At 37.1% G+C, this 27,765-nt stretch overlaps 1 protein-coding gene and 1 pseudogene across 3 annotated transcripts; both read left to right on the forward strand.

Annotated features, from left to right (window-relative positions):
• The first annotated feature begins 2,889 nt into the window (after positions 1–2,889).
• Positions 2,890–27,701, forward strand: LOC111347488 (uncharacterized). Of its 2 annotated transcripts, none has more exons than XM_022954732.2 (17): positions 2,890–2,931; positions 4,334–4,512; positions 5,082–5,307; positions 5,467–5,621; positions 11,020–11,132; positions 16,200–16,353; positions 17,137–17,325; positions 18,943–19,051; positions 19,999–20,175; positions 21,199–21,345; positions 22,043–22,156; positions 23,706–23,889; positions 24,429–24,599; positions 25,182–25,291; positions 26,270–26,324; positions 27,263–27,332; positions 27,631–27,701. In XM_022954732.2, exons 1-16 carry the CDS (start codon positions 2,908–2,910, stop codon positions 27,325–27,327), a joined length of 2,172 nt encoding a protein of 723 aa, XP_022810467.1. In that variant the 5' UTR covers positions 2,890–2,907; the 3' UTR covers positions 27,328–27,332; positions 27,631–27,701. The 2 variants fall into 2 exon arrangements, with proteins under 2 accessions (XP_022810467.1, XP_022810479.1); XM_022954744.2 differs by lacking the exon at positions 2,890–2,931 and adding an exon at positions 2,988–3,672.
• Positions 5,621–10,628, forward strand: LOC148729569 (uncharacterized; annotated as a pseudogene). Its single transcript, XR_016002551.1, has 2 exons — positions 5,621–8,263; positions 8,422–10,628. The product of XR_016002551.1 is annotated as an uncharacterized LOC148729569 (transcript).
• Positions 27,702–27,765: the final 64 nt, after the last annotated feature.

Consider the following 27,765-nt stretch of genomic DNA (forward strand, 5'->3'; position numbering starts at 1 on the left):
GAAAATGCGATGCCTCGAGTGGAAATACGATGTATCGAGAGGACATAGGATGTGTCTGTCGGAAATACGATATGTCTGTCCGAAATACGATGTAACTCATCGAAATACGCGGGGTTTTTTTAAATCTGGTATATCTGTTGGAATTACGCTACATGTGTTAAAAATACAATGTATCTGTGGGAAATACAATTTGTCTGTCCGAAATACGATGTGTCTGCTTGAAATGCGTCGTTTCTGCTCAAAGTACTGTGTCTTTTTGAAATACACTGTACCTGTTTGAATTACGCCATTTCTGTTGGAAATACGATGTATTTGTTGGAAATACAATGTATGTGCTGGAAATACGATGTATCTGTAGGGAATAAGGTGTTGGAAAGGTTGCAGGGGGTTACAAATACGAAATATGCGGAGCCACTTGTTCAAACTACGAGTTCAAGGTTGCTACGGTTGCAAAGGTTTCAAGGGATTTAAAAAAAGAAATATCCTGAGCTTGTTTAAAATTGGAGAAGTTGTAAGTGATGACGGTTATAAAGGTTGCAAGGGGTTATAATCACGAAAAACCAGTAGCCACTTGTTCAAGTTGTTGGTGGTGATGATGATGATGGTTGCAATGGTTGCAGAGGTTGCAATGGTTGCAGAGGTTGCAATGGTTGCAGAGGTTGCAATGGTTGCAGAGGTTGCAATGGTTGCAGAGGTTGCAATGGTCGCAAGAGGTTAAAAACACGAAATATGCGGTGCCGCTCGTTAAAAAAACAAGAGATTTTGCTAGTGCAGATAGTTACAATGGTTGCAGTAGTTGCAAAGGTTGCAGGGGGTTAAAAATACGAAACACGCGGAGTCGTTTGTTCAAAAGACGACAATGTGATGGTGATAACGGTTGCAGTGGTTGCAAAGGTTGCAAGGTGGTGAAAAACAAGAAATACGCGGAGCAGCTGGTCCAAAATATGAGAAGTTGTTAGTGGCGGTGGTTGCAATGGTTGCAGAGGTTACAAAGGTTGCAAGGAGTTATAATCACGAAATATGCTGCACTTTTTCAAAATGCGAGAATATGTTGGTGATGACGGTTGCAGTGGTTGCAGAGGTTTCAAAAGTTGCATCGTGAGCTTGTTTAAAATGGGAAAAGTTGTTGGTGGTTATGGTTGCAATGGTTGCAATAGTTGCAATGGTTGCAATGGTTGCAATGGTTGCGAGGGTTAAAAACACGAAATGTGCTGAGCTTGTTTAAAATATGAGAAGTTGTGGTTGTGGGTAATCGTTGTTGTAATTGGTACAGCGGTTGCAATGGTTGCAGGGGTTGAAAAGGTTGAGGGGTTTGCAAAATCTGCGGTGGTTAAAAGCACGAAACACGCTGAGCTTGTTCAAAATACGAGAAGTTTGAGAGGTTTTACGTACCTTATATAAATTTCAAACATTTTACAATGAAAAATACTAAGCAATAAAGATAAAAAACACCTACTGTTTATATCTGTTTCTGTTTTATCTGTTATCTGTTTACTGTTTTATCTACTGCAAGGATCGTGCATCATATGTATAAAAAACACCATTGCAAATTAAAGATAAAAGGTGAAACAAACAAAATTTAATTCGTAACAATGAACTTCTGTCTTTTGTCTACGTTAATTTTGGCAACTAACTGTTTCTAAACAATTTTGTCAGTGTTTAAGCATACGAAGAATGATCTTCAAGCCCATCATTTCTAACTTGCATGCCAACCGGGGCTGTTCTTAGTTCCTAATGGCTCGTGTTCAGTTATACACCGAAGCTGGGTTCCTGTAACTGCTAAAATAGTTCGTCTCATTCCGAGCAGAGTTAATAGAGGGAGCAGTGTGAAATGAATCTGTGGCGAGCACTGCGGTGTTCTTTAGTTTGGATTTTGTTTGAGGAAAAAAACATTTGCCTTTCAAATTGAGCTGTGTCTTAGTACATTTAATTCTCAGGAGGATACACTCTCGTTTTCTGTAGGTTTTTCTTGACAGTTTCCATAAGAGAACCACAGGCGATTTCCAAGACGTGAGCGACTGAGCGGGTCGACGTTTCTTCTTGAAACTAATTTTCCTGACTTCCTATCTCTAACTCTCTCCCAACAGAAGTATCTCCTTCCCCTGAAGATGAGCCATGTTTAGTTTGAAACACAAATGGATGTATTACATCCTCTCGGCTAGATTAAAAACCGAATCGAGAACTTAATAGGTAGCGCCCTCCTCGCCGCTGTTTTCCTTGCTTACATCCACTTCAGCAGGGATTTCATTTAGCATGCTTAACTATTGATAGGTCAGTAGTTTCGTCCTAACAAAGATGGCGGATTTCAATTTGAAAATGCCGATTTTTGGAACATAATTGTTCGCAACTAAAACGCTTTTAGCTCAATTGAATCGCCAGTTAGGACAATGCAAGCAAGGAAATTTTGAGAAAGGTAAGCTTAGGTAAACTTTCTCGAGACCGTGCTTTCCCTTTAAGCGCAAACTACATATAATTATAGAACGAACAAAGAACGTTCCATCTTTAATAGCCGTAGTAAGAGCCGTAGTAAGATTGCTTATTTAATATGCAAAGGCATATTTCAACGACACGGGAACATGTGGCACCATGTGACATAAAATTTTTGCGGTTTGTTCAGTTTGTTGCGTTCTTGTAGTTGACAACCATCATGATGAAATATAAAGTAAAGTTATGGAAGAGGAGTCGGATCATCACAATTATTAAGCTGATAAAAACTTCAAAAGGCCTCCTTCGCGCGCAACGAATAAATTTTAATTCATATTGTTACAGAAATCTAATGGCCATTCTGAATAGTAACCCCACCAAGAGAATATGCGCCCATCCAAATAAACATGCAAGCAAACCGAAACTGAAATTTCTGGAAGACCGGTCACGTGAACACGTGTTGGGAAAAGAAAGCGCGGGGCAATGGCGCACACTGGAGCAGCGCGGGTGAGTGTGACTTTTTATTATATTACGTAGTGCAATTTAGCAATCTAGGTGAGAGTAGCTCTATCAGTTCTCACCTGCGCAACAAATCTCCTTTTGCCGTGAGCTTTCCCCTCGTGACGAGAGAATTTTCACATTTCTGTGTCATTTGCGAACATCGGTCGAGGAATCGTCGAGTTGGTCGTTTCCTTGAGCCTTCCATCAAAATATAAACCGCTGTTCGGTCGTTTCACCCGCAGGTTGGAGGTCTTGTGGCTCGGCATGGAAGTAAAGTAATATCAAAGAATAATTTTTCATTTTCTGACAAGGATCGCAAAATTTGAGAAGAACGGGAGACCAGCAAAAGTTCTTGATGGGGCAACATGGCGCTTTCGGGCTCAAATGGATGGTCGAAGGCGCGGATTATTTTCTCAAGGGGTAGCATCATGTTACTCAATGTTTTACTCAATTGCATTTTTTCAAGATTTAGCTGTATCTCGTGACTGCGAACGGTTTGCAGAACTTTTTACGGGCGATCATGCTATCTTTGATAATAGACGATCGACTTCCGGGTGAAATACAACAGTGGTGCTTTCGATTTACGCCAAGTTTTTACCGTGATCAAGGAACTAAACTGTCACTGGATTATAGTGGATAACCATTCAACCCTTCGGAAAATCAAGCTCCCGGAGTAAATAGTGTTTGCGGGCGAAAGTTCAAGCACACTTTCGTCCCAAATGGAAGAATTTCACCGCACTTTATAGAGTACGTACATAATATGTTGCGTTCAATCTATTGAGGCATATTTGTTCAACCTCACTCTCATATGGTCGCGTCTCGTTTGCCTTAGAGAAAGTATCCTGGTTTTGGCTTGTAAGTCATTTTATAAAAATCTAATTCATGCTGCCCAAAGCTGATCTCAGCTAGTTCCTTGAAAACGAATTTGCTCACACAATTTCCTAGCTACTAATCAAAGCCAATCGGTAATCACAAGGTTGTTGTTTGGAAATTGATAATGTTGATAGGATCGGAGTGGAGTCCTTTTGCAAGGTTTGTTATATTCATATGAAAATGAAATTTATTGGCATATAACCCATGTAGTTGACTTATGGACAGGTGTAACTACCAATATCAGGTGTCCAATTACAACCAACTGTTCAATTACATTTTTTATTACAACTCCACAAACTTATTAATGAAAAATAAAACCATTCATCTACCTTTAAAATTCAAGGAAGTAAATTGTAATCATGAATATGATTGATATGGGAGTATTATATCCATGTGCTGAAAGGTTTCCTCTGATTTTAATTTTTAGTGCTGTTGTCTTTGGTATCAGACTGAATGTTATTGTGATTACTTTTGGTAGTCATTAACTTGTTAGCTGTTTTTTAATTGCTAGTGGCTGCACATTTTATCTATACAGGGGAATCAATTCCACATGAATAAGGGAACCACTCAGATCCTCAAAGATGGAACACCAGAGTATTTCCTAGACTGCACCCTGAAGATAATTGGTGAAGTTCAAGGTGCCCAAGGCTCTGAATGTCTCTTTGTATGTGTATGTGAAGCAGAAAGACCTAGAGTTAAAAGCAGTTTAAAGAAGTATGTTTTCTTTAAAGTTGTTTTCATTGAAAGTCATTGCTGGTTTTTTTTTTTTTTAGTGAGGAATCCTATCTGCAATTTAATGTTTTTATTCTGGAGATATTTACATGTGAATATTTCCAGCGATCATATTTTTTTCAGAAATTGCACCTAGGTGACACATAAATTAGTGGATCTTTCCAAAAGAATTAAGAGAGGTCATATTACGATTTCAGAGTTATTGTCAGTAGTGTAGAGGTCAACTTGTAAAGTGTCACTCAAAAAATTACTGCACATGGTCCTGGTAGGAAAGGCAGGTTCTCATAGCTTATTACAGTATGGACTATAATTTAGGAAGAAATATTTATAACATATTTATTATATCTCTGGATTAAATTGTGTGGCAAGATTTCAAGTCAAAAAAATCTTTTTTATTTAGTGGGCTGTACAGTGAAATACAGCCTGCTAAATTGACCAATCACAGCCCTTGCACCAACTGAGAGATTAAGAAAGTCTCAGTGTAAAACCTTAAATATTAGTGTAATATTATGAATTGACATTTGATGTCTCTTTTGGTTTTTGCTTTTTAGGAGAATACTTCTGCCCGTAAGTGCATTTGATGGGAAACCAAAATTCATACAGTCCCTCAGGGATGCATTTGGCTCTGGTTCTTTTATTCTCAATGGTACTCCAAAGGATGTAAGCGAATTTGGAAGATTTTTGAAAACTGCTTACTACGATGGACCAGAAAAGATTTTTAAAGTTATAAATCATATTGGCCATCAGTCAAATGGATATTGGGTTCTCACAGATGAGGTGAGATTGATGGATGGTGAAGTTGAATCAGTCTATTATTAATGGTGGCATTTTTGCTTTTGGTTGCGAAACCTTAGTTTTGAAATTATGAAATAGTGTGGTCTATTTATGTGATATGCCTGAGATCCTTGCTGAGTATTAAAACTTCTTGTTTGTCAGGTCCATCTCAAAGGCTCAAGACTTGTTCCCGAAGAGGAACAAGATTATGTCTTAGAGGGAAAGAAAAGCAAAAATCTTTGTCTGAGGAATTACTTCATCGATGTCGCAAGCCATCTTGTTAAATCTCCTAGCGAACATCAGGAAGCAATGAAAAAGTAAATAATTTTGTCAGAAATTCATCATAATGGATAATGTATTATTATTAGCTTTTGTTTGAACAGGCCTTGTCTGGTGGCCTCTTCATTGAATTAAAGTTCATCACTTTTTGGTTTGGTACTATATTTAACCTCTGAGGCATGGGTGACATGTAATATCCTATTAATTTTGTTATCTAAACTCCTTTCAGAAATTGATATCTGTTTTCTGCTAGTGTGCTGCTTTTGGGGTGTGTTTGTTTTTCAGTTTGAATGGAGTTAAATTGACACACATCTCCTGTGCCTTAATTTAACTCTATTGTGTTACATTACTCTAAGTTCTTGAGACTTTTGGATCAGTAAAAGTCTTGAAAAAAATTGCTACAAGGCTCTTGTTCACTTGACTGGCTTGAAAAGAATTGCTTTTTTGAATAGTCTATTTGTGGAATTTAACTAATTTGGAAATATTTTTAAAAAATATCCCTTATCAGGGTGTCCAGTTCCTATTTTTTCCTATTTTTTGGGCCCATTCCTATTTTCTCCTATTTTTTAACCAGAACCTCCTATTTTTCCTATTTTTTAGCCAGTAAAGCCAAAATTTGTAATAAAATTGAAAGTGGAATTATAGTTGAATGTGTTTTATAGTGAGATCATAAAGCACATAGTACGTTGACTCTGATGTTCTAATATTAGTTAAAGTAATAGCCACATTTGTTCTACGAAAGCCAGATCACTACAATTCTGTGAAACAGAAATAAAAACATATATTGGTGGCGAGAAAAAGAGAGATAAGCGACAGATATATGGCCTACTTGTCAACGGAATGGACCTCTGTCATTACACAAAACAGGTCAAGTCGAGAGCGGGTGAAAGATTCATTCACGAGGCTTATTCATTCATGTCAGTGTCATTGTATACATATCTATGTATATATGTATACCTTTATTTGCAACTTTCTTTGGATCATATTAATTCCGTCCGTTTGGGGTGAATTGTTAGAGGTACGTTAGCACAGCTTAGCAAAAATCTCATGATCATGCATTCTTTGTCATTGCGAAATAATTAAAAATAATTTTATCAAACTTAGAAGCTGTAGTGTGTGAATCTTATGGCTTGCTATTTACCTAGTCTCCTCTAGGGCATTATCTCAGAGAGCTCTTGGTAAAAAAGTGGAATAAAGCTTACATTTTACTAAGTTATTTAAACTTTTAGGGCAATGTTTGTGTCAGGACTGAACACGGCAAGCTTCTGTTCCGAATAATTAAATTCTAGTCTGGATCCGTTTAACTTGAAGAAGACCATCATTTTATTTATTTATCTATTCTTCAACTTTAAAATATTATGGAACATAAAGTTAAAACTCTTGACAGCCAAAGATAAGAGATGCAAAATTACTCGCTGAAATTATGTGGCCGGCTTACCGAGGCTGCCAAGTAACAAGTTGAAATCTTGAGCGTACTCCACCCGATCGCTCTTGCATTTATACTAAAAAATTAGCTCTAATTGATGTCCTTATTGATGTCCTTCATCGATGAAGACCAGAGAATTACGTCTTGGCAAACAAAAATCAAACATGACTTCATTGAAACCTCGGTCACCTCTTCTTTCCTGTCTTCCTTTTTTCCATCGGCTAGACTTGAATTGTTCAGCGGCAGACGTCTCTTGCGTTAACGAGTAGGCCATATATCTCTCGCTTGTTTCTTTTTTTCTTGCCACCAAGATTTGTTTATATTTCTGTTCACCGAATTGCGGTGAGCTGGCTTTTGTACTCGGTTTCAATGTGAAGTTTGGGCAAACATGTTTGCCGCTTTTCTCCAGCCATCGTCCACTTGTCGAGCTTCTGATGCTTCACAAACTTACAAAATCATCCTGTTTCCTTGAAGATATACGCGTCCTTTTTGATTGCGAACAGCAAATCACCACTAAACATTAAAAGCAGAAGGCATCCCACGTAATTGTATTTAAAACGGAGTTCGTACAAAGCTATTTTAGGTGGAATCCGTGCTTAAACATCTGCAAGTTCTCTGAAAGTCTTTATTTGCAATTTTTGTTTATCCTCCGCCTCGCTTTCATGACTAGGCACCAGTTTTTTCCCGCGTGTCCGCCATTTGTGAATACGGTGTATGAAAATGCCTGGCGGTAGAACAAAGTTTAGCAATGCATGGCTTTCTGCCGTCGATTCCAATGGTCAAAGATTGAGTTCTTGGTGTCGTAAAGGAGTAGATGACTACCATGCTTACTGTAGGTTTTGTGATAGTGAGTTTCTTTGTGACAACTCTGGAAAAGCGCAGATATTGCAACATGCGAGGAAAGCAAAGCATGTTCAGGCTGTTAAACCTGCAAGGGATGAGTCTCAAGGAAAGTTGTTTGTACTGCAGAGTCAACCAAGTGCAGGCATCTCAAACCGTTGTGATCTGCCAGAGCACAGGAGAAGTTCGTCTGGACAGCTGTCCATTATCAATTACAAAAATGCCAGCTTGCAAGCAGAGGTGATTTGGTTAGCAAAGTTGGCGTCATGTAACTTTAGCTTTCGCTCAGTTGACAATCTTGGCAACACATTTAAAGCGATGTTTCCTGACAGCAAGATTGCTTCAAGTTTTTCAATGGGTAGAAGCCGTGCATCCTATGTTATTGGGGAAGGCTTGGGCCCTCACTGCACACAGGTATTATATAAAGTGCAATTTGAATACGCAAATTATGAGTGCATATTTATGTGTGATTCTTGATATCAATGAAAGTTTATGTCAGTATTTCATCTTTTAATTTGGTGTATGAATAAAAAAAGGTAACTTACTATAAGTGTTTGTGTTTCTATCACCAGATAATTGTTGATGATGTAAAGAAGTCAGAACTGCCTTTTTGTTTACACTTTGACGAAACCTCCACCACGCAGGTCAAGAAACAGATGGATCTTACCTTTCGTTACTGGTCCCCGACTCATAATGAAGTCTGGATAAACTTCTATACCTCTTTATTTTTTGGTCATGCAGAGGGTGAAAAGGTGGCTAACCGTATCTTCCAAACAATGTTGAAAGATGACCTTCCAATAACGAAGCTGTGCACTTTGGTAAGAGATGGCCCTAATGTCAATAAAACCATTGTTAGAAAGTTGGAAGGAGCAATCAAAAATGACAACCCAGACTTTAGTGGTTTTATTGACTTAGGAAGTTGTGTTCTTCATAACGTCCATAATGCTTTTGGCAGGGGTTTAGAGGAATATGGGAAAGACATTGAACAGCTTTGTGTGGACATTCACTCCCTTTTCAAGTACAGTGCAGCTAGATGAGAAGACTATCACACTTTACAATCTGCAATGGGTGTGGAGATGCACAATTTCCAAAAGCATACTGAGGTGAGATGGCTTAGTCTGGGCCCTTCTGTGCGAAGAATTTTGGAGCAGTGGGATTGCATCTGCAGCTTTGTGAAGGATCTGGGAAAGGATCCCAAAACAGCTCCTAAGAGTGTTGCTTACAAGAGGGTATAGGCAATGTTAAATGACGAAGAAGGAAAGAAAACAAAGGCACAGTTGGAATTTGTGGGTAATGTTTCACCTGTTTTTGAAGATTTCCTCACCATTTTTCAGAACAGCTGCCCACAGGTTCACCTTTTATATGATAAAATGTCTGAGTTCTTGCGCAAGCTTATGGGTAGATTCCTAAAGAAAGATGCGTATGAGAAGAAGTTTGGTAGTGATCTAGTCAGTATTGACTGCAGTGCAAACAGTCAGCTGCTCGATGCTGATATTGCAATTGGAGAGGCGACCAAGAAGGCTTTAGCCCAAATCAAGCCAGATCGTAGAAAGTCTGTATATCTTGGCATCCGCACATTTTATAGCACATCCCTTACATATCTACAGTCTCATCTCCCTCTTCAGAACACTCTCTTAAAAGCATTAGGATGTCTCAATCCTGTCAAGAGAGAAAAGGCAAGTAGTGTGAAGGCAATTGCACTACTGGCTAAAAAATTGCAGCCTCAGTTGGATGTCAGCATTGTTCAAGATGAGTGGCGAGTTTATGCTGTCGATGAAGATGTTGAGCAGTTACACAAAGAGAAACGCGTTGACCATTTTTGGCAAGAAGTATTCAATCTCAAGTCTCTTAATGGGACCGAGCCTCGATATGTTGCTCTTCCAAAAGTAGTAAAATCAGGTCTTATTCTTGCGCAAACAAATGCTGAGTCAGAACGAAGTCTGTCAGTGAATGCCTTCATTGTGACGCAAGAAAGGACACTTCTTGGAGAGAGGACCATTGTTGGCCTTAGATCTGTGAAAGATGCTTTGAAGTTTTATGATCCTGAAAACCTGAGACCGGAAAAATTTGCCCTGACAGATGGTCTTCTAACTGCTGTGCGATCTGCGCACATGCATCATAGACAGCGGCTGGATGAAGAAGAAGCCGAGAAGAAGAGAAAGGAGGTGGATGAGAAATTGAAAGCTGAAGAGGAAGAACGAAGGAAAAGAGACCAGGAGAAGTTAAGAAAAGAGACAAGATCGTTGAGAGATAAAGGAGAGAGGCTAGACAAGAAGGAGCAGGAGGCAATGGATGAAATGCAAACGGCTAATGAGCTACTGTCAGAGGGCACATGTAAGTTGCAGGCTGCTCTATCTTCAGGTTCCAAGGTTGATTCACAAGGTGCAAAAGTTGCATGTCTCATGATTGAAACGGCCAAATCGAATCAGGCAAAGGCAAAGAGGAAGCTTGAAGCAGTAAGGGAGAAGCAAAAGGAGGTTAACATAAACAATCAGAAGTTGCTGGAGAAAGCTCTACCAGCGGATGTTTCTGCTGTACCATTAAAGAAAAGAAAGTCAAAGTAAATGTAAACTGTCATTTTACACCTCTACGCAGGTGCTCTGCCAGCTCAGTAAAGACTAAAATGTTCTTGTGTTAGCAATCATCTGCTGGATTAATGTTGAAGTTATAAACATAATGAAAAGCCAACTTTGTTTCTGAACAAAAGTGAAGGTGAAGCAGTTCAGTTGTTACTTTAAAATTAGGGAAATCAAAGTAAATAAAGTTATGTTGTACAGATTTTTTGATAGATTTATCTCAGTGAGGGATATCAGGAAGATTAAAAATTCAAACCAAAAAACTCGTTTTGTCCTATTTATGTTCACTGCTGTTGATCGACTAAAGTGGTGAATCGGGGATAGCAGCTGGCGTGTGGGGAGGCTACCTTTGTTGACGAAAGTACTATTGATTTTCCTATTTTTCTCCTATTTTTTAGTGCAAAGTTTCCTATTTTTCCTATTTTCTCAATCCTGAAATTCCTATTTTCCTATTTTTTTGGGCAACCATGCCGCTGGACATCCTGCCTTATTCTTTGTATAGAATAATCCATGACATAATAAGTGCTCAGTGAAATGTATTTTTTTAATCTGATTCCCTCTTTTTTGCTTTGTTTCTTGATTTGAAAACTTCAGCTTTCTTTCTTTGCCTCGCTCATTCTTTGAAGAAAATGAAGACTCTTTTTTGGCTGCCGTGGCTTTTGTGCTGTGGAGACTTGTTAGTAGTGAAGACAATGAACAAGAGAATTGTAAGTCAGTCATTGGTTGTCAATATAAATGCCCCCCAATTGTATGATTTTCCCTAATTCTCTCTTGATCTTTTGCCTCCCATGCAAAACCAAATGGACATATTTGAACAATTGGTACACGTTCACAAAAAGTACCTGCAAAATTAGTGTACATTGTACGGTTTGAAAGCTTATTCAGGGCTGAAAAGAACAAATCAGAGCACATTCACTTGGTCTACTGAAATGGCATTTCTGGCCAGTCTCATTTCTGGCCAGAAATCATTTCATTTCATTTCATTTTCATTTCAATTTCAGTCTCATTTCTGGCCAGAAGTGAGGACACAGTAGTCGCTTGGTCATCGACTTTTTTCTGGCCATGCAGACAGATGTTAATGTGAAATTTCCATGTTGTTACATATTTAACTCCCAACCCTTTAGCAAAAGCAAATCACTCTATATAATGTATGGTAAATTTCTTTTGTTTTAAAATAAGATCTCTTACAACTTAGATGGCATGCGGTAACAAACTGATTGCTTTTCATAATATGGCTTTTCTTGTTCAAGAGACTGACTTGAACACAATCAGTGTTTATACTTTATGACACAGTAGATTTTCATTTTGCCTGTTCCAATTGTGGCATTATTATAGTGCAACTTGAATGTTAAGTGACACAGAAAGGCCTGCCCATTTAAGTAGTCATGTGGAAGCCATGTGACTGACCCATTCAGTCGGTTCAGTAACTGGTTCCAATACGCCTTTGCTTACCAGCCGATCCAGTTCCTGTTTGACATAATTTTCAATGGCTAATGGTACTTTACGACATGGGAGTACTTTGGGGGGTACGGACTCATCGACCCTCGGGGATGCCAATCCCAGGTCGCCCAGTGGAGGAGTAGACACCTTTGAAATGAAGGCATTGCAGTTGATGGTTATAAAACCAAGTTCCTGTATAGTATTCAGGCCAAGAAGATTAGTAAAGCCGTTAGGAACTGCAATGAATTTGACTTCATGTTGAGTGTTGTCACTTGGATTAATGGTAGTTAAAGAAGTTTCACCCAGAGGTTTGAGATTGGTCTTGTTCCACATGTTGAGACAAATGTTTGTTGCAGATACTTGCTGCCTTTCGACATGTTTTTGGCAAATTGTATTTACGTCAGCAGCACTATCCATTTGGAATTTCACAATATGATCATTGACAGAGGGATTTACAATGACTCCAGTTTCGTCATCATTAATGGTGAAAAGCCATTTGTCATCAAAGTCATTATTAGGGTCATTATGATCATCCGATTGAGACAGAACAGCATGTACTTTCTTCAAACATTTGGATTTGAAATGGTTCAGGCCTTTGCAATTATCGCATGTCTTACCCCAGGCTGGGCATTTTTCTCGTTTTCGTTCATGTTTGTATCCACAATATTTACAATCAAACTGTAAATTGTCATTACCGGTACCTGCCTTTGACATGCTGCTCTTGTTCGATCTGGTTCTCCTGTCTTGCTGTTTTGGGTTGGATTTCTAGGAGACTTTGTTCAGATTAGATGGAGTTGAATGTGAGGTGCTTCCGATGTTGTTTTTAAGCTCTTTTACTTGTTTATTTGATTGCTCAAAAGCTCTGCATATTTTCAGGGTTGTGTAGAGTGTGAGGTTGTCTTCTCTCAATAGAAGCTCTTGTAGTTTTCCAGTCACTGTGAAGACAATTTTGTCTCTCAGCATCCTATCCTTTTCAAGAAAGTTGCATGCGGTGATTCTTGTTTGTAGCTCAGTGAAGAATTTGTCGAAGGGCTCTTGATACTCGATGTTCCAGAACTGATGTGATTCCATCACCTCGTTGTCTCATGGGTTGCAGTATTTCTCGAGTGCTTCGAAGACTTTTCTGGGGTCATCTTTATTTCCTTCTATATTATTGTATGCTTCGAGGAGATCATTTCCAGCACAATTCAAGATGATTGCGGTTTGGATTTGTTTTTCCTTTGCTGTTGCTCCAGAAGCGGCTAAATATACTTCGACTTGTCGTCGCCATTGTTTGAAGTTTTCTGAGATATTTCCAGAATTTATGTTGAGTAGGGGTGGTAGATGAAAATTCCCAGTTGCCATGATTGAACTTTACAATCCCGCAGCTGCCACCATGTTGATTTGTAGAGTTGACTAAAGAGAAAGAGTAGTAATTAAGCGGCAAACAAGGAGCACTAGGATTCTAGAACACAACTGCCATGTTTATTTCCACCTTGTGGTCTCTCATTACCTATCATAATTTATGCTAATTATGACAACCAGATGAGATAGCCAATCAACAATATACAATGTGTATAGCTGAAGTTATCAACAGAAATCAGGTGAACATCCTAATTAACAGACAGGCCCAACTTAATTCCCCACTCTCCCACTTATATTCATGAGTTCTCATGACTGATTAAGGTGATTGAGTTAGTTTTCTACTGAATTTAAAATGTTAAGGAAATTAGCCAGAAGGCTCATTGTTTGATTGATTATTGATTAGTTCACTAATTTCAGAATGATCTTAGATAGCCACATAGTTACAATGCTTATCTGTTTTTCTGTATTTCTATTGGTTTTGTAATTGGACCTTTCAGCGTCACCATGCGCATATAAAAGGCAAGTTTAGAGTCCCTTTAATCAGTTTGTAAGTTTTGAATAGTCTTGGTAAACTTTCGCCCTTTTGTTTTCTCAACCTCTGGCACAAGCGGGACTGATATGTGAGTACCTTTGTAACTTTGTTTTTTCCTTTCCAGTCTTTTCAGTGTTGGGCGACAATATACAAACAAATATTGCAAAGATCTCTATGGATTTAAGATTTAAAGGCCAAATTTGTGCCAATTTGTGAGTCAGTGAACGCCCATCATTTAGATAGAACAATGGGCTGTTTATTAGCCACCAAATTCTTTTAATTTGTTTCGAAACTGTTTTACTTGTATTGTTAATCTCGTCATAGACGTTAGAGCCCAGTATTTGACACTCATTTCTTTGATCATGTATTCCGCGGCTTTTCATTAGATTGATAGAACTTCGTTGTATTGTTGTTTCAGTTTATGATCGATTGTTCGATAGATTGATTGACTGTGAGAATAATTGTTATATTTGTTGTTGATTGTGGTTCGTGGTCAATTGCCTTTCAAGAATAAAGATTCGTGCAAACAGTCAACTTTGGTTTGTCATTTCGATCAGTAAAATAGTCCCAAACACCTCGTTAACCGCGTTTTGGAGCGATACGCCCTTGAACTTGATAATTTAGATTTTTGGTCGCCGCAAAGCTACATAAAATGAGGCTCTTTTTTTTCAAGGTATTAGATCTGTTATTGGTAACCAGTTGACTGGGCTGATTCGAAGTTAACCTTATAGACCACTTTCATAAATGGCTGCTGGATTAATATTCTTTTGTTTAAATTTAAATTAGCCCTACTGGCCTCGTTCTCCAGTACAAAATTCTAAAGAATACATTATCTCAAGCGAGGCCAGTAGGGATAATGTAAATTTAAACAAAAGAATATTTATACAGCAGCCATTTATGAAAGCTTGGTCTATGCTTTCAGGCTCAACCATGAGTTACATGTAGTTTTGCATGACCAGCTACATGTAGCTGTGTAAGTAAGTAAGTAAGTAAGTAAGTAAGTAAGGACTTTATTTATAGAGGGAGACAGTTAAAAGCTGCATAGCTGACAAACATGTGGCCCTCTAACTAGATTATACAACATTACAAAAAACTGATAAATAAATAAATATATCGATAATTACATGTGGCCCTATAACTAGATTATACAACATTACAAAAAACTGATAATAAATAATAGAATTCTATAATAAAATAATAAAATTTTATAATAGAAATAGCAGGTTAGATTAAAAATATTGAGAAAGATAAAATTAATTTATAAAAAATTAATGTGACTGGCATGTATTAATGTGACAGAGTCACTTAGGCTTATTTTCTACTTAACACATGTTTGTTCTGTTTATTTTATTTTCTGGAATTTTTTGTGATCTGTCAGTAATTTTAGTAATGTGTTAATTGTGTTAGTAATGTGTTAATTGTATTAGTAATGTGTTAATTGTATTATTCCTTTAGTGCCCTTGTCCTGTTGTGTAAGAGTAAACACCGATTTCCCTTATGTAATTCCTGTTTCGTTGACCGCTCCTAACCCAGATTTGGTTTTAAGTTATTTTTACCTTTTCCTGTATTTTACTATAAGTTACAACCATTTGCTCGGTAAGTTCAATTGATTTGTTGCCTTCCTGAGAGTGCCCTTAAAGCGGATTCCGAGCTATACTAGCTTTTGGTTTGTTTCAGTATTTCATGTTTGTTTGAGCCCTAAGCTTAGCCTGTAGTTGTTTCCATTTGTATTTTTGTAGTGATTTTCGGGTTGGAATTTGCTTAGTTTAGCCACATATTCCTTTTGTCTTACTACTGTATTTTATTTGTTTACTCTGACCTTTGTCACACAGCGTGTAATTTCTCTGCTATATATGAACTGCGATTGTTTTCGTATTAGCAGCTGTAATATTTTGCTTACCTGCTTCCAATTCATTGTTGCTATGATTGCTGTGTTTTCAGTACGAAATTATGGGTTCATTACGCTAGTAATTCCATTTTCCCCTTTCACTGTTTTATACTGTATTAGCTTAAGTTGTAATATTAAGCCTAGCTCGTAGTCTTTGTTGAATTCATGCCTTGTGTAGCAATCACTATTATATGATAGTTTCTGTCGCACAATTTCCTGTTTTCAAGTACTTTGTTTGTTTCCTTTCTTTTACTGAATTATTTCTGTCTGTAGGTTATCCTTTAGTGTTAATTACTTTCTCCTAATCCATTTTAATCTTGTTACAACATTAGCTCATTGGAGCTTTGTTTTCTTATTTATTGTTTAGTGTCACTCGTTCCCGTTTTTTTTGTACCGTTGCATTTATTTGCTGTGTAATAAACTTGTAAATCTTCCCTTGGATCTTTCGTTCTTACATCGACCGTTGGGGCCGTCTTACATTAAGTTGTTGTGATGGCCATTTATATAATGAGCTGTTCCTGTAGACAATTAACTCTTAGGTCCTTTGAACATTCTTTTATGTATAAACAGGTGATGCAGCCAACATTGGCCTCGTGTACAGTCCAGCACGTAGTATTGGCAAAACTACAACTTTGAAACTAATAGCGTATGGACAAGGAATTATAGGGAAAAAAAATCCTCTGTTCATGTCACTTGGTGATCAACAAAATAGTGGTACATCAACGTAAGCCTGAGAGAACTTGATTTTTATAAACTCTGGCATATAAGCCATGCTCAAAAATGAGCTGCACCCTAAGCTTTACAACTCAAATTTTGGAAAAAAGAAAGAATTTAAAAGAAATCTAATTACAAGTGGATAAGTCATAAGAAAGTTGCTTGGCATATTGGTAAATGCTTCATCAAACATTAACAGCCACTTAAAAACTCGCTTATATTGAAAACAGAGAATACCTTAAATCTTGATCCATGATTATTTTAGCTGTATGTAATTATGGACATCCAGATCTTCTGACTTAGACTAATGTTATGTTTGATCTTACTCTGATATTCATCAATCAGTATTTTTTCATTCCTGCTAGTTTTTTGAGCTTGTTTGCCAGTTTGTATGGTACCCCTAGTTACTTTAATGTTAAATTGTTGATTTTCAGCTGATTATGCTCAAAAGTTGTTGATAGGTTCTAGCAGGACACCCTGTGTGTTACAGTCTAACAAAGACATGGTCATGACCTGATAGGCTTGCCATCTTTGATAAGTCAAATACAGTCATGTGCATAATTATGTTCCTTTACATTATTAGGAAATTTACATTCATTTCCTGTAGAACTTCATTTTGTTCATGGCTTGCCAGGAGGAATCTTTTCTTGTTAGCTCCTTAAAATATTGCACAGAGTGACGAAATAACTTCTTATGTACAGTGTTTAATACTTTGCAATAAATTTTATTTAATTTTCTTGAGTTATGGTTCTTAATTAACTCACTCTACAATTTTCCTTTTTTTTTTGAACAGAAAGTTAATGTTGGAAGAACTGTCTAAGACAAGTTTAGTGGTCTTGTTAGATGATGGCCATTTTTCTGGCCGGTTGAACGAGTTCCTTCTTCAAGTACAAGGGGGACTTTCACAAGGCTCTTTAACACAGGGAAAACTTTTCCCACATGGCAGTGTGCTCCTTGCTTCTAATCAGGTGGAGGGTGAGAGGTGAGCTATTACAATGTAGTTAATATTAATTATTACATTATTAATTAATATATTACATTGTAATATTAATATTACAATGTAGTTAACAGAGATAGATATACTTATACTCCATCTAATGTGGATCAAGGCAGCCACTGTAATGTTACTGTTAAAGTTTGGTTTAATTAATGTATGGCTTAATATAATTATGGCTTAATATATGGCTTTAGGACCTCCATCCTATGTGCTTTGGGACTCTGTTCTGGCCTTAACAATGATCATTCAGAGACCCTTGGCAGGGAATTTGTTGCTTTTTGAGCTGTAACATAATTTTTATCACATCACTCTGTTTTGCTTTTTTGTATACAGGCGTTATTTTGAGATACAATGAATATATGAAGTTCATATATTTTGAACTGCGGTATTAGATACGTATGATGCACGATCCTCACAGTAGATAGCGCTATTTATGCAATAGCAAAAATCAGACCTGAAAAAAATCAGGCCTGTATGGGACTCGAACCACTGACCTCTGCGATACTAGTGCAGCGCTCTACCAATTGAGCTAACAAGCCAACTGGGAGCAGGCCGTTAAGTTGATTCGTAATAAACCCGTGAAAGTGATAAATGAGATACCATGAATATATGAAGTTCATATATTTTGAACTGCGGTATTAGATACGTATGATGCACGATCCTCGCAGCAGATAGCGCTATTTATGCAATAGCGCTATTTATGCAATAGCGCTATTGCATAAATAGCGCTATCTACCGCACAGGCCTGATTTATCTAGCGCTATCGACCGTACAGGCCTGATTTTTTTCAGGTCTGATTTTCGCCATTGTATAAATAGCGCTATCTACTGCGAGGATCGTGCATCATACGTATCTAATACCGCAGTTCAAAATATATGAACTTCATATATTCTCTGTATCTCATTTATCACTTTCACGGGTTTATTACGAATCAACTTAATGTCCTGCTCCCAGTTGGCTTCTTAGCTCAATTGGTAGAGTGCTGCACTAGTATCGCAGAGGTCAGTGGTTTGAGTCCCATACAGGCCTGATTTTTTTCAGGTCTGATTGTCGCTATTGCATAAATAGCGCTATCTACTGTGAGGATTGTGCATCATACATAGGCATTATTTTGTTTGTAATTTCAATATTTTTAGCATATGCTACTCATAACAAGTGATACTTTTTATAAGCACAACCATTGTAAAGACTTCTTAGAAATTTCAGTTTATAACTGCCAGAATGTTTTTAAATCTATACTCAGACAAGTTAGAACAGAGGCATTGTTACACAGGGAGGAGGGGGGGGTTGTTATATGATTGTCAAAGTGGTTGTTATTGGGGGAAGTGGGGCTTTTGAGTTGCAGGGACCTTTAACTCCCATGACTGAACCAAGATCAGTTGATCTAATACTAAATACTCCATGCTAACATCATATGAATTGCATGGCAGACAATGGGGAGAATTACTAACATGATCTTGGGACCATAATTAGATATAATTATGGTATATCAACTTTTATGGTGAATCCTAAGTACAATATCTTCTTACTATTATTATAATAATAGTTATTATATGATGTGTGAATCTTGTGTTTTATATTGAAATTTATCATTTTTTCTAGACTCAGTGGAAGGGTTATAAGATTCCCCTTCCAAACTTCAGGTAGTGGATTCTGTAAGGAAAAAGAAAAGTTGTTGGAAGACTTTATGGCTTTTATGAAAAACAACAAGGTATTTAAACTGTTTGTTGTAGCATTTGTCACGTTTTGATCCTCTCTCTCAATTTCCAAATACATTTAGCACTCCACTAATTTATATTAGTATAATTTCAGAGCTGAGCAAAGAGTTTCCAGCAATCTGATTGGTGGAGCAGTTCCTTATATGACACTATATAAACCGCTCCACACAGCTTATATAAAACGTTAAAATAAAATGTTACTAAAATGTTATGATTGTAGAAATTTCTCTGTTGTTCAGCTCTGAAATCATACTAAAACAATTATTTGCCTCAGGTTCGGTGAATATTGTGGAATAATCCCCTCAACTTTGTCTCAGGGATTATTCGATGATATTCACCAAACCTGAGGTGAATAATTGTTAAATATAAGTTAGTTGAAATGGGGTAATCATTTGCATAGTATACTATAGTAGTGCTCTATAGTCTTTTTTTTTTAAGAATTTCCTCTGGTTGTTGAAAGGTTATAGCCCTTGAGATGTATGAGGTGGCTTGTAAAGTTGAAACTTAGTTTTTTGGGCAACTGAAATTTCCTGTATGTCAACTATTTTTTACAACTTCAGTTGGTCTAATAGAGGGTTAATGAATTAGTAGCTGAACTTGAACACAAATATATTGCTGTGTTCCAGAAAATTTCAAACTCTTCCCAGCTCATGTAGGGTTTGATTGTAAGCAGACACCATTAATGACACTCTCAAGAAATAGTAAAACCATGCAGCCTTTGGTTTTATCTTTGATGCATAAAAAGTACAGTTAAGCAGCATAAATTACAAACCAAAATCTAATGAGGCATGAGAATACAGACTTATCCTTTTATTTACTGTAGGTAAATACCATATGCAAGGTTTGAATTCTAAATACTGCAGAGCTATTGCAGTTTTTGTACAAGTTGCTAACATTTTGCTAATTTCTTTTTATTGTTGATTTTTTTACTTTGAATCAGGGACTGCTCACTTTGTGGGCAGTCAGGCATGTTAAACTGTTCAAAGACTGTACTGAAAAAGATGTAGATAAAGACATTGGGGAATTGCTTACAGTGGTTTTACGTGGTACTGTCGATGTTGTGAGCCAAGCTCGTTGGGTGAAGGCGCTGGCCAAAATTATCCTGACACAGGCTTTGGTAAGACCTGATCAAAGTTCAATGGCTAATTTGCCTCTGCCTCCAGTCTAACCCTACTGGATAATAATTTTATGGTCTTCTGCATAATTTATATGTCATCTTGAGAGCTGCATGTATACTTTGTTTAATTTTGAAAACTAATCATTGAGCAGGAAAGGATAATTCAAAGACATAAGTGTCAACATATTTGTTTCAAGACCCACCATTCTTGTATATTGCTTTTTTTTGTTATAATTTTTCTTGGCCTAGTCTCCCCTTGCAGCCGTTCTTTGTCTCAGGATCCCTGTGTCTCCCTCCCCACAGACACAGGAATCCCTTCCTGATTGGTGGGTCCCAAACATCTGCTCAACGCTCATTGGTTGAAGGAAACAAAGGGAATGGAATGTTTGGTCAACATGAGCAGCCATTTGTGGGGAGGAAGATAGGGATCCCGAAACAAAGAACAGCTGCGAGAGGAGACTGTGCTTGGCCAGGTGCAGCTATTTATTTTTTTAATTCTGAGAGATGTTTAGGATAAAGGCCTTTGAATGCAAACAACCAGAATCAAATCAATAAGGTGAAGTCAACAGAATTGAGGAATGTGCCAAAGATGAGAATTTTTAAATGTTTTAGTAATAAGTTGTTATGATGTTGGACCAAAAATGTTGCATAAACAAATCAATTGTCCATACTATTGTTTGTATTTGTGTGGCTCCCTGCTTGGCTGAGGCTAAATTGATGACATGGACTTAGTTCTTTAAGAAAAAATTAAAAATTCCCATTAAAAGACATTTCACACTGAGTATGTCATGTTAAGTTTCTTTTTTTTCTTTTAACAAAATATATACTTAATTTTAGGCAAAATCAGCTGAAAAAGTAGAGTTAATGAGTTGGAGTTAACGACAAAATGCCAAAAATAAGGCAGTTTTTGAGCAAGAAGAAAAATTGGGTCCAGCCATGCAGCAAACACTCTTGTTATTACTTGTTATTATTTTTGTGTATAACAATTTTAATTACCTTCACTTTTAAATTTTTATTTTGCAGTTATTTATAACATCAGGCATTCAATGTGACCTAGTTTCAATTTTCAGAAACTATGTCAACCTGCAATGTAATCTCTTGTCAGTGCTGAAGAAACTCCAGCGGTGCATTTATGATCAGATAAAGGAGGACCATTGCAAAGGATCTAATGTAAGTTTATCAAACATTGCTGTACATGTATGCTGTATGGGTATTATAGAGTACAAAACACTCATTTACATTGGTTTTTTAATATGTACCCATGATAGAAAATTGGTTAGTGATTATTTTCTTGAAAAAAAAAAGTGCCCATAAGTTTTGGGTAGCATAGTTTCTTATTCAGAGTATCAATTAGTTTCCAATTAAGAATATCATGTGCTCATTTATCAGTCTGATTTTATATGGTAATGTAATATTCACCTAAAGGGGTTACAACATAAAAAAATGACAACTTTGCAGCCAGCATGTCTATTTTCAGCTGAACCTTTAAAGTCATTTTCTTTGACCTATTTGCAGTCACAGCTTGTTGTACTCACTACACACAACTTCGAGTAATAAAAAATGAATGCATGCAAGTGAGTGTAATTAGTCAGAACTCAGTAAAAGTGGGTATACAAAAATATTGGATTTAATTTTTCATGAGATTCTTTACAAGTATGTGCAAGTCACAGCCCTCTATGTTAGGTTGCTTACAAATCGAAAATGTGTGACAAGATAAAAACTTGATTTTGCACTGCTTCTCTCTTTGTACACTAAATTTGGCTATGTTTTTCCATTGCATAAATCCTAGTTAGGAACCAGGCCTGTGGCAAAAACAATTCATTTTCATTTTCAAAAATATTATAGTTATATTTGTTTATTTTTTCAGGTCCTTTCTTGGCTTAATCCATGTGTCCAAGTCAACAAGGGTGGGAAGAAGATGGTTCCTGCCATTGGTTTAAAAAACAGCAAGATCAAACTTTGGCCAGATGTTGATCCTCAGGTTGGCTCTATAACTATAATAATAAAAAAAAAGTTTTTTGCAAATACAAACTACAATAAATGTAAATGATTGTAGATGACTAAAAATACAATTAGCACACATTTCATAGTGCTAAAGTTGCATTTTAATTGGGTTCAAGTTGACAGTAAACAGTAGACTATAAGCATAATTTTTGGAGCAAATGAACTCTTGTCAAGGGGCTAGGTGGGAAGACAGGTTTTGCTTTCATTTAAATAGGGTAATTTTCTCTTCTTGTGGGTCAGTTCTCTTGAAAGGAGTTCAGATGTCAGGTAAATCTGTGTGGGTAAATGGAAAATATAATGTAAAATTTTTCTCAAAACTCGACTGGAGAAGAGCAAGTACACAATTGTATCAATGAATTCATAAATAACATCAGTACTGATCTTGAAAGTAGAAGTCAATATTTTAAAAGTTATGCTGCGTTGGAAAGGTTACTGAAAATTTTTGTAGGAAATGGTTATTTGAATAAAAAAAAGTGGAATCATGCCATGAATGTTTCCGCCTTACCAGAAAAAATGGTAAAAGTTAGTGGGTGTGGCTTAAATGCAGGTACAAGTGTTTTGACACCTCATTGATATGAATGGTAACTCAAAGTTTTGTTTTACATCTCAAACTATTACCGGTATATGTGCGTGTAACCCGACGATCTTTGTTTCCAAAGTTTCCTTCTGCTTGCACTTGATGACGAACCTCTTAGTTTCCTCTCTCCAAATGATGTACCTCGGAATATATTTGTGACTACAGGTTTTCTCTTTTTTTTTTTCTGTGGAGATTAAAGATATGCTACAGGAGGGGGGCTTTGGGATTTTGGATTTTGCGGTTTTGACTGTTTTTTGGATCGGTTTTTTGGTTTTTGGGCCAAAAAGGTTCGGTTTTTCGGTTTTGATGTTCTGAGCGGTTTGCGGATTTTACGTGTTCTTGCATTCGGTTTTCGGTTTTCACTAAAACTCTGATGCGGTTTTCGGTTTTTCCTTTTTGACCCCTTTAAGGTGAAAATGTAGCGGTTTTGTCAGGTTTGCATGCGGTTTTCGGTTTTGCTGCCTTTTTTCGTGGGTTTTTTGGTTTTGGAGGTTTTTTTCTCCGGTTTCCCAGAGGCCCCAATGCCCCCCTCCTGTAGTCATAAGCATGATATGATTGACAGAATTAAATCAATCAGCCCTAACTGTTCCCACGGCTTGTGCTTCACGACGGTAAGATCGAAATAATTCAAAATAGTGTTTCAAGGTTTGCGCCTAAACTCAAGAGTGTTTTTTTGTCCAATGATGGCCCTTCTGTTCTAAGCCAGCTAGCCTTATAAATTGTACAACTTTTCTTTGTTAATGGTTCTCAGTACGAGCCACACGCTTTCTAATCGCAATTCACTAATTATTATTTTTTTTCACTGAAATTAATCAAAGTTTGGCTGGGTTGCGGCCTTCACTATGGTGTAGCCTATCCTCGGTTAAATACGGCGGTTAATTTTTATCATTAACTAGATACAACGGCCATGTTTACTAGAATCATGTTATTTTGTTGACATCTATTACAGGACGTGAAAGAATACTTGAAGGGCCTGGGGAAATCCACCACAGAGTTAGCAATACAATTTGCTGCAGAGGATACTTGTACTGTGAAGGACCTGAAGAAGAGAGCGAAAAACTCTAAAGCACAGAAAGGAGGAAAAATTCCTCGACAACTTTTAAGTGAAAGTCTTGGGAAATTGATCGAATTAGGTGGGTATTTAAACATCTTTGATAATTAAGGTAATTTTACAGTAAAGAATCATATTAATTTAATATAGCAAATGGTACAGTGTGAATGTGTTATGGAAAAATTCAGAATTAACCAATGAATTAAGAGCCTTATAGTCGATAACGGCAGAAGGTAAGACAATTTTTGGTTTTGAGTAAATAAAAAATCAAAGCTATACAGCAGACCAGTTATTTCCAATTTTACCCCTGTGCAATCCTTTTTCTATTAATTATATACCTATCTCGCCCGTCTACGGTGAGTCCGTATTGGGTCTCGATTTTCTTTAGAATTCTACCCTTCTGATGCATAATTTTCCCGTTAATTTGGCTTGCAATTTTGTTTCTTTTTAACCATGGGTTTTGAAAGTTAAATTGCAGTCTATGAGGAGTATTATTTTCTCGCAAAATTAAGCAACTTAAGAGAAAAAATTGCTTCTAAGCATTGTAAGTAATGCTCAACAAATGGTCATATTTTGACAAGAAGCTTTCTTTGCATTCCTTTTTCTGTTTTTGGTTTATAGTAACAGAAACACAGGGAGAGGATAGTAGCTCCGAGTTAGAAATATTATTGGGCCCAACAAGTCCAATTCCACAAGAAATCGAGGCGTGTGCAGGTAGCTTACAAGAGATTGATGAAGATGTTATTACCCGTCTGAAGAATGCAGAGGAAACCTTGAAAACGACTGTGGAAGGTATTCAAAACATTGTATGCGATAGTAATTAATAGTCAATGGTGGTTTCTCAGTTATTGATGGGCCAGGTGCAGAATAGCCTGTATATCTTAGTAGGAATTTCATATCTTTCGTTTAATACAGAAAAGGAATTCTGTTCTCTTGTTGCGCGGATTTTGAATTTAAATCATATCAATGAGCATGTTGACAAAGATAGCTTTAATTAAACCTCAGAGTGTGTTAATATTATTACAGAGGTAGAATTTATCAAATAATCTTAAACTTCACAGTTCAAATACCATTATCCAATGCCCCCCCCCCCCCCCCCAAAAAAAAAAAAAATTAAAAGATAGTGAAGGAGGAACAGGTAGGAGTAATGTAAAAATCATCGGCAATAAATTTGACATATTAAACAGTTTGATTAAACTATCTCTGTCCGTAGCTCTTTCACATTCATCACGATGTAAGAATAATGTCAATGTTTTGCATGTAGCACTTTTCTGCTGCAGATGTCTGTCATTATTTCGTCTGGTTTCTCGATACTTTTAGACAGTGTTTAATAGAAGAATTGTATGGTTTAATTGAAACCACTTTCAATTTCAGAATATAATGACCAGCCTGATAACGTTCAAAGTCACGAGGAAGGACAATCTGGTGATGAGCTATGTGATGAGGAGCTAACGTCGTCTCAGTCATCAGAGTCCCATGATGAGGTATAGTCACAAAACACGGTGCTTCGTTATAATTTGATAACTGACCAATGCGTAGCTTTATGAGATATGAAACTCTGAGGAAGATGCATTAATTCTTCAAAGTGGCGTACATTAATTGCTTTAAGTTGTTTTGTTAGAAACATTAAATCAGATTGTATTAGTTGTGGTTGCCAGTGGACGATGAATATTTAAGAACTGTTCACCAAAGCGGAGGTGGCTAGTGGTGGATCTTTAACGAACCTCGAGCGGCAAGGTAAATATCAACCGCTAGCCAACAACGTTGAAGTGAATAGTTGGTTTAGTATACACTAAAACAGTGAGATGCGATGGACTAGCATCCATCCAGGGGGGGGGGGGGGAGTAGAAATACTCCATGTCGCTTCATGCTAAGGAAACCGGAGATAATCGCCGGTCAGATGGGCCACTTGGTTCGTATACAGACTTTTAAAACAGTGAGATAATATTGCATAAAAAGATCATATAACTCAAATATTCCTGCAGCGATTACAATTGTTTCGGGCACAATTCCCACGCAAGCTGCTTGGAGGTGAATGGTTAGGAATTATTCCTTGGGTGCGCGTCGTATTTGAGTTTGTTGTACTTAATTTCGTATCTATCAAGCACAAAAGCAACAATTGTTTTGTTAAACTGAAGTATCAAAATAGGTGCGAATTGTACATCATGGAGAAAATTTTTTTTCCTTCAAAGAGACAGCAATATATCGTTTGAATTAGCGATGTATCCCCAAAAGAGCCGCTGAATTTGGGAAGTGAGCAAGGTGCAACCTGACCCAAGTGGACGGAATTTAGTCCTGCAACTATTACAATATTTTCGGGCGCACATCCCGCGCGCGTAGCTCGGAGGTTAATAGCAAAGGATATTCGGAGTTTCAGTGGCCAATCAGAGCACGCCTTCATCGCTATTCACTGTTTTAGTACATACTGAGTTATTTTATGTTATTGTTTTATTCATCCACAGGTGTCGCAAAGGTCAACTGACTTGGACGAAAGTGATCATATAAATCAGCTTGAAGGTAAATTTGAAAACAAATTTATGGTCAGTTTCTCAGAGGTAGCAGGTAGTTTAACTCTTCCTAAGGGAAAATTCTTCCGCCTGTTTGTTGCAGGACCGTCCTGTAAAATTTGACCTTTCCACTGACAAGCAGCGTGTGATCGGTCAAATTGGACAGTGAAACACCCTAAGAAAATTAAGAGGCAAATGCCACTAGCTAATAAGAATTTAACTACTTTGTCAATGCTAACAAATTAAAGAAAACATATTGAATAACAGTTTCTGGATTCAAAAAAGGAATCAAACATGAACTGGCAAGGAAAAAAAAATGTTTTCCTTAACTATTTGACGATCAGTGTAACAGTCCTATTTAGAAAGTAAGGAAAACAGAGCCGCTATTGTTATTGTTACAGATTTAATTTTGTTTGACATGCTCCACTACGGCTGTGTGATTCAGCCTCATAATAATGATTAATTTTTCTATGGATGCGACAGGCATATCGATTCCACTAATTTTACATTGCTTTTAAAATATTCGGAAGATGATGGTGACGAGCTCTCATGCAAAAATGTCATCATTGATTGAATAGTCCAAGTAATTAATTGGTGATATGACTGTTTGTCATACCTTTTAAGGGCATTCGTACTTGTAATTTCAAATCAGCCTTGCGCGCTCTGCTCAGACCATTCAAAACTGTTCTCCATTCTGTCCTATCACTATTTCTCCCATGGATAAATGAGGTCAACAATTTTTCATAACACTGCAACCAAGTCAGTAGAACTGCAGTTTTACTTGCAGGCAGGACCTTGGATCTATTTTACTGTTTTTCCTTAAATAGTTGATTTAAGTTTGTTTGACATGCTCCACTACGGCTGTGTGATTCAGCCTCATAATAATGATTAATTTTTCTATGGATGTGACAGGTATCGATTCCACTAATTTTACTCTGCTTTTAAAAGATTCGGAAGATGATGGTGACGAGCTCCCATGCAAAAAAAGGAAAAGGTCTTGGAGGCCAAATTGAAGAATGTTAGTTACTGGTAGTTCCTTTATTTCTTAATAATTTCATGGACAGTCTGATTCGATCTAAATCTTAGAAGCTATATGGTATCTTTGTCCTCTATGTTATTCTTCTGGCTTTGTTGTTTTCCTGATCTGAATCTTATTGTCCAGCCAAAATCCTAACCAAAAGTTTGATACGAATTCTAAGTTGCATCCCACAAACTTCTTAAGGAGAGGAGGGTAGTCAAACAAGTAATTTAGAACTGTCTGAGAATCAGGCGTAATTATCTTGATACTCACCGGTTTTATGTGATTACTTTTTCAGGTAAACGAAAGAGATGCCCACAGATATTGACTTCGTAAACTCGAAGGAAAAAAAAAAAAAAAAAAAAAGAACTCGACATTTCGTCGGTGTCATGACGCCGCGTACAAGACAAGAGAATTGTGATCATTCTTAGAT

Source organism: Stylophora pistillata, chromosome 6 (genome assembly GCF_964205215.1).
Source record: "Stylophora pistillata chromosome 6, jaStyPist1.2, whole genome shotgun sequence".
Classification (NCBI taxonomy): domain Eukaryota; kingdom Metazoa; phylum Cnidaria; class Anthozoa; order Scleractinia; family Pocilloporidae; genus Stylophora; species Stylophora pistillata.

Excerpts from the sequence above, each read along its gene's own strand:
- LOC111347488 (XM_022954732.2), top strand. The coding sequence starts at position 2,908 with ATGGCGCACACTGGAGCAGCGCGG. Across the intron at positions 11,133-16,199 it reads AGACAATGAACAAGAGAATT|GTGATGCAGCCAACATTGGC; the intron begins GTAAGTCAGTCA and ends ATGTATAAACAG. Across the intron at positions 19,052-19,998 it reads CTTTTATGAAAAACAACAAG|GGACTGCTCACTTTGTGGGC; the intron begins GTATTTAAACTG and ends ACTTTGAATCAG.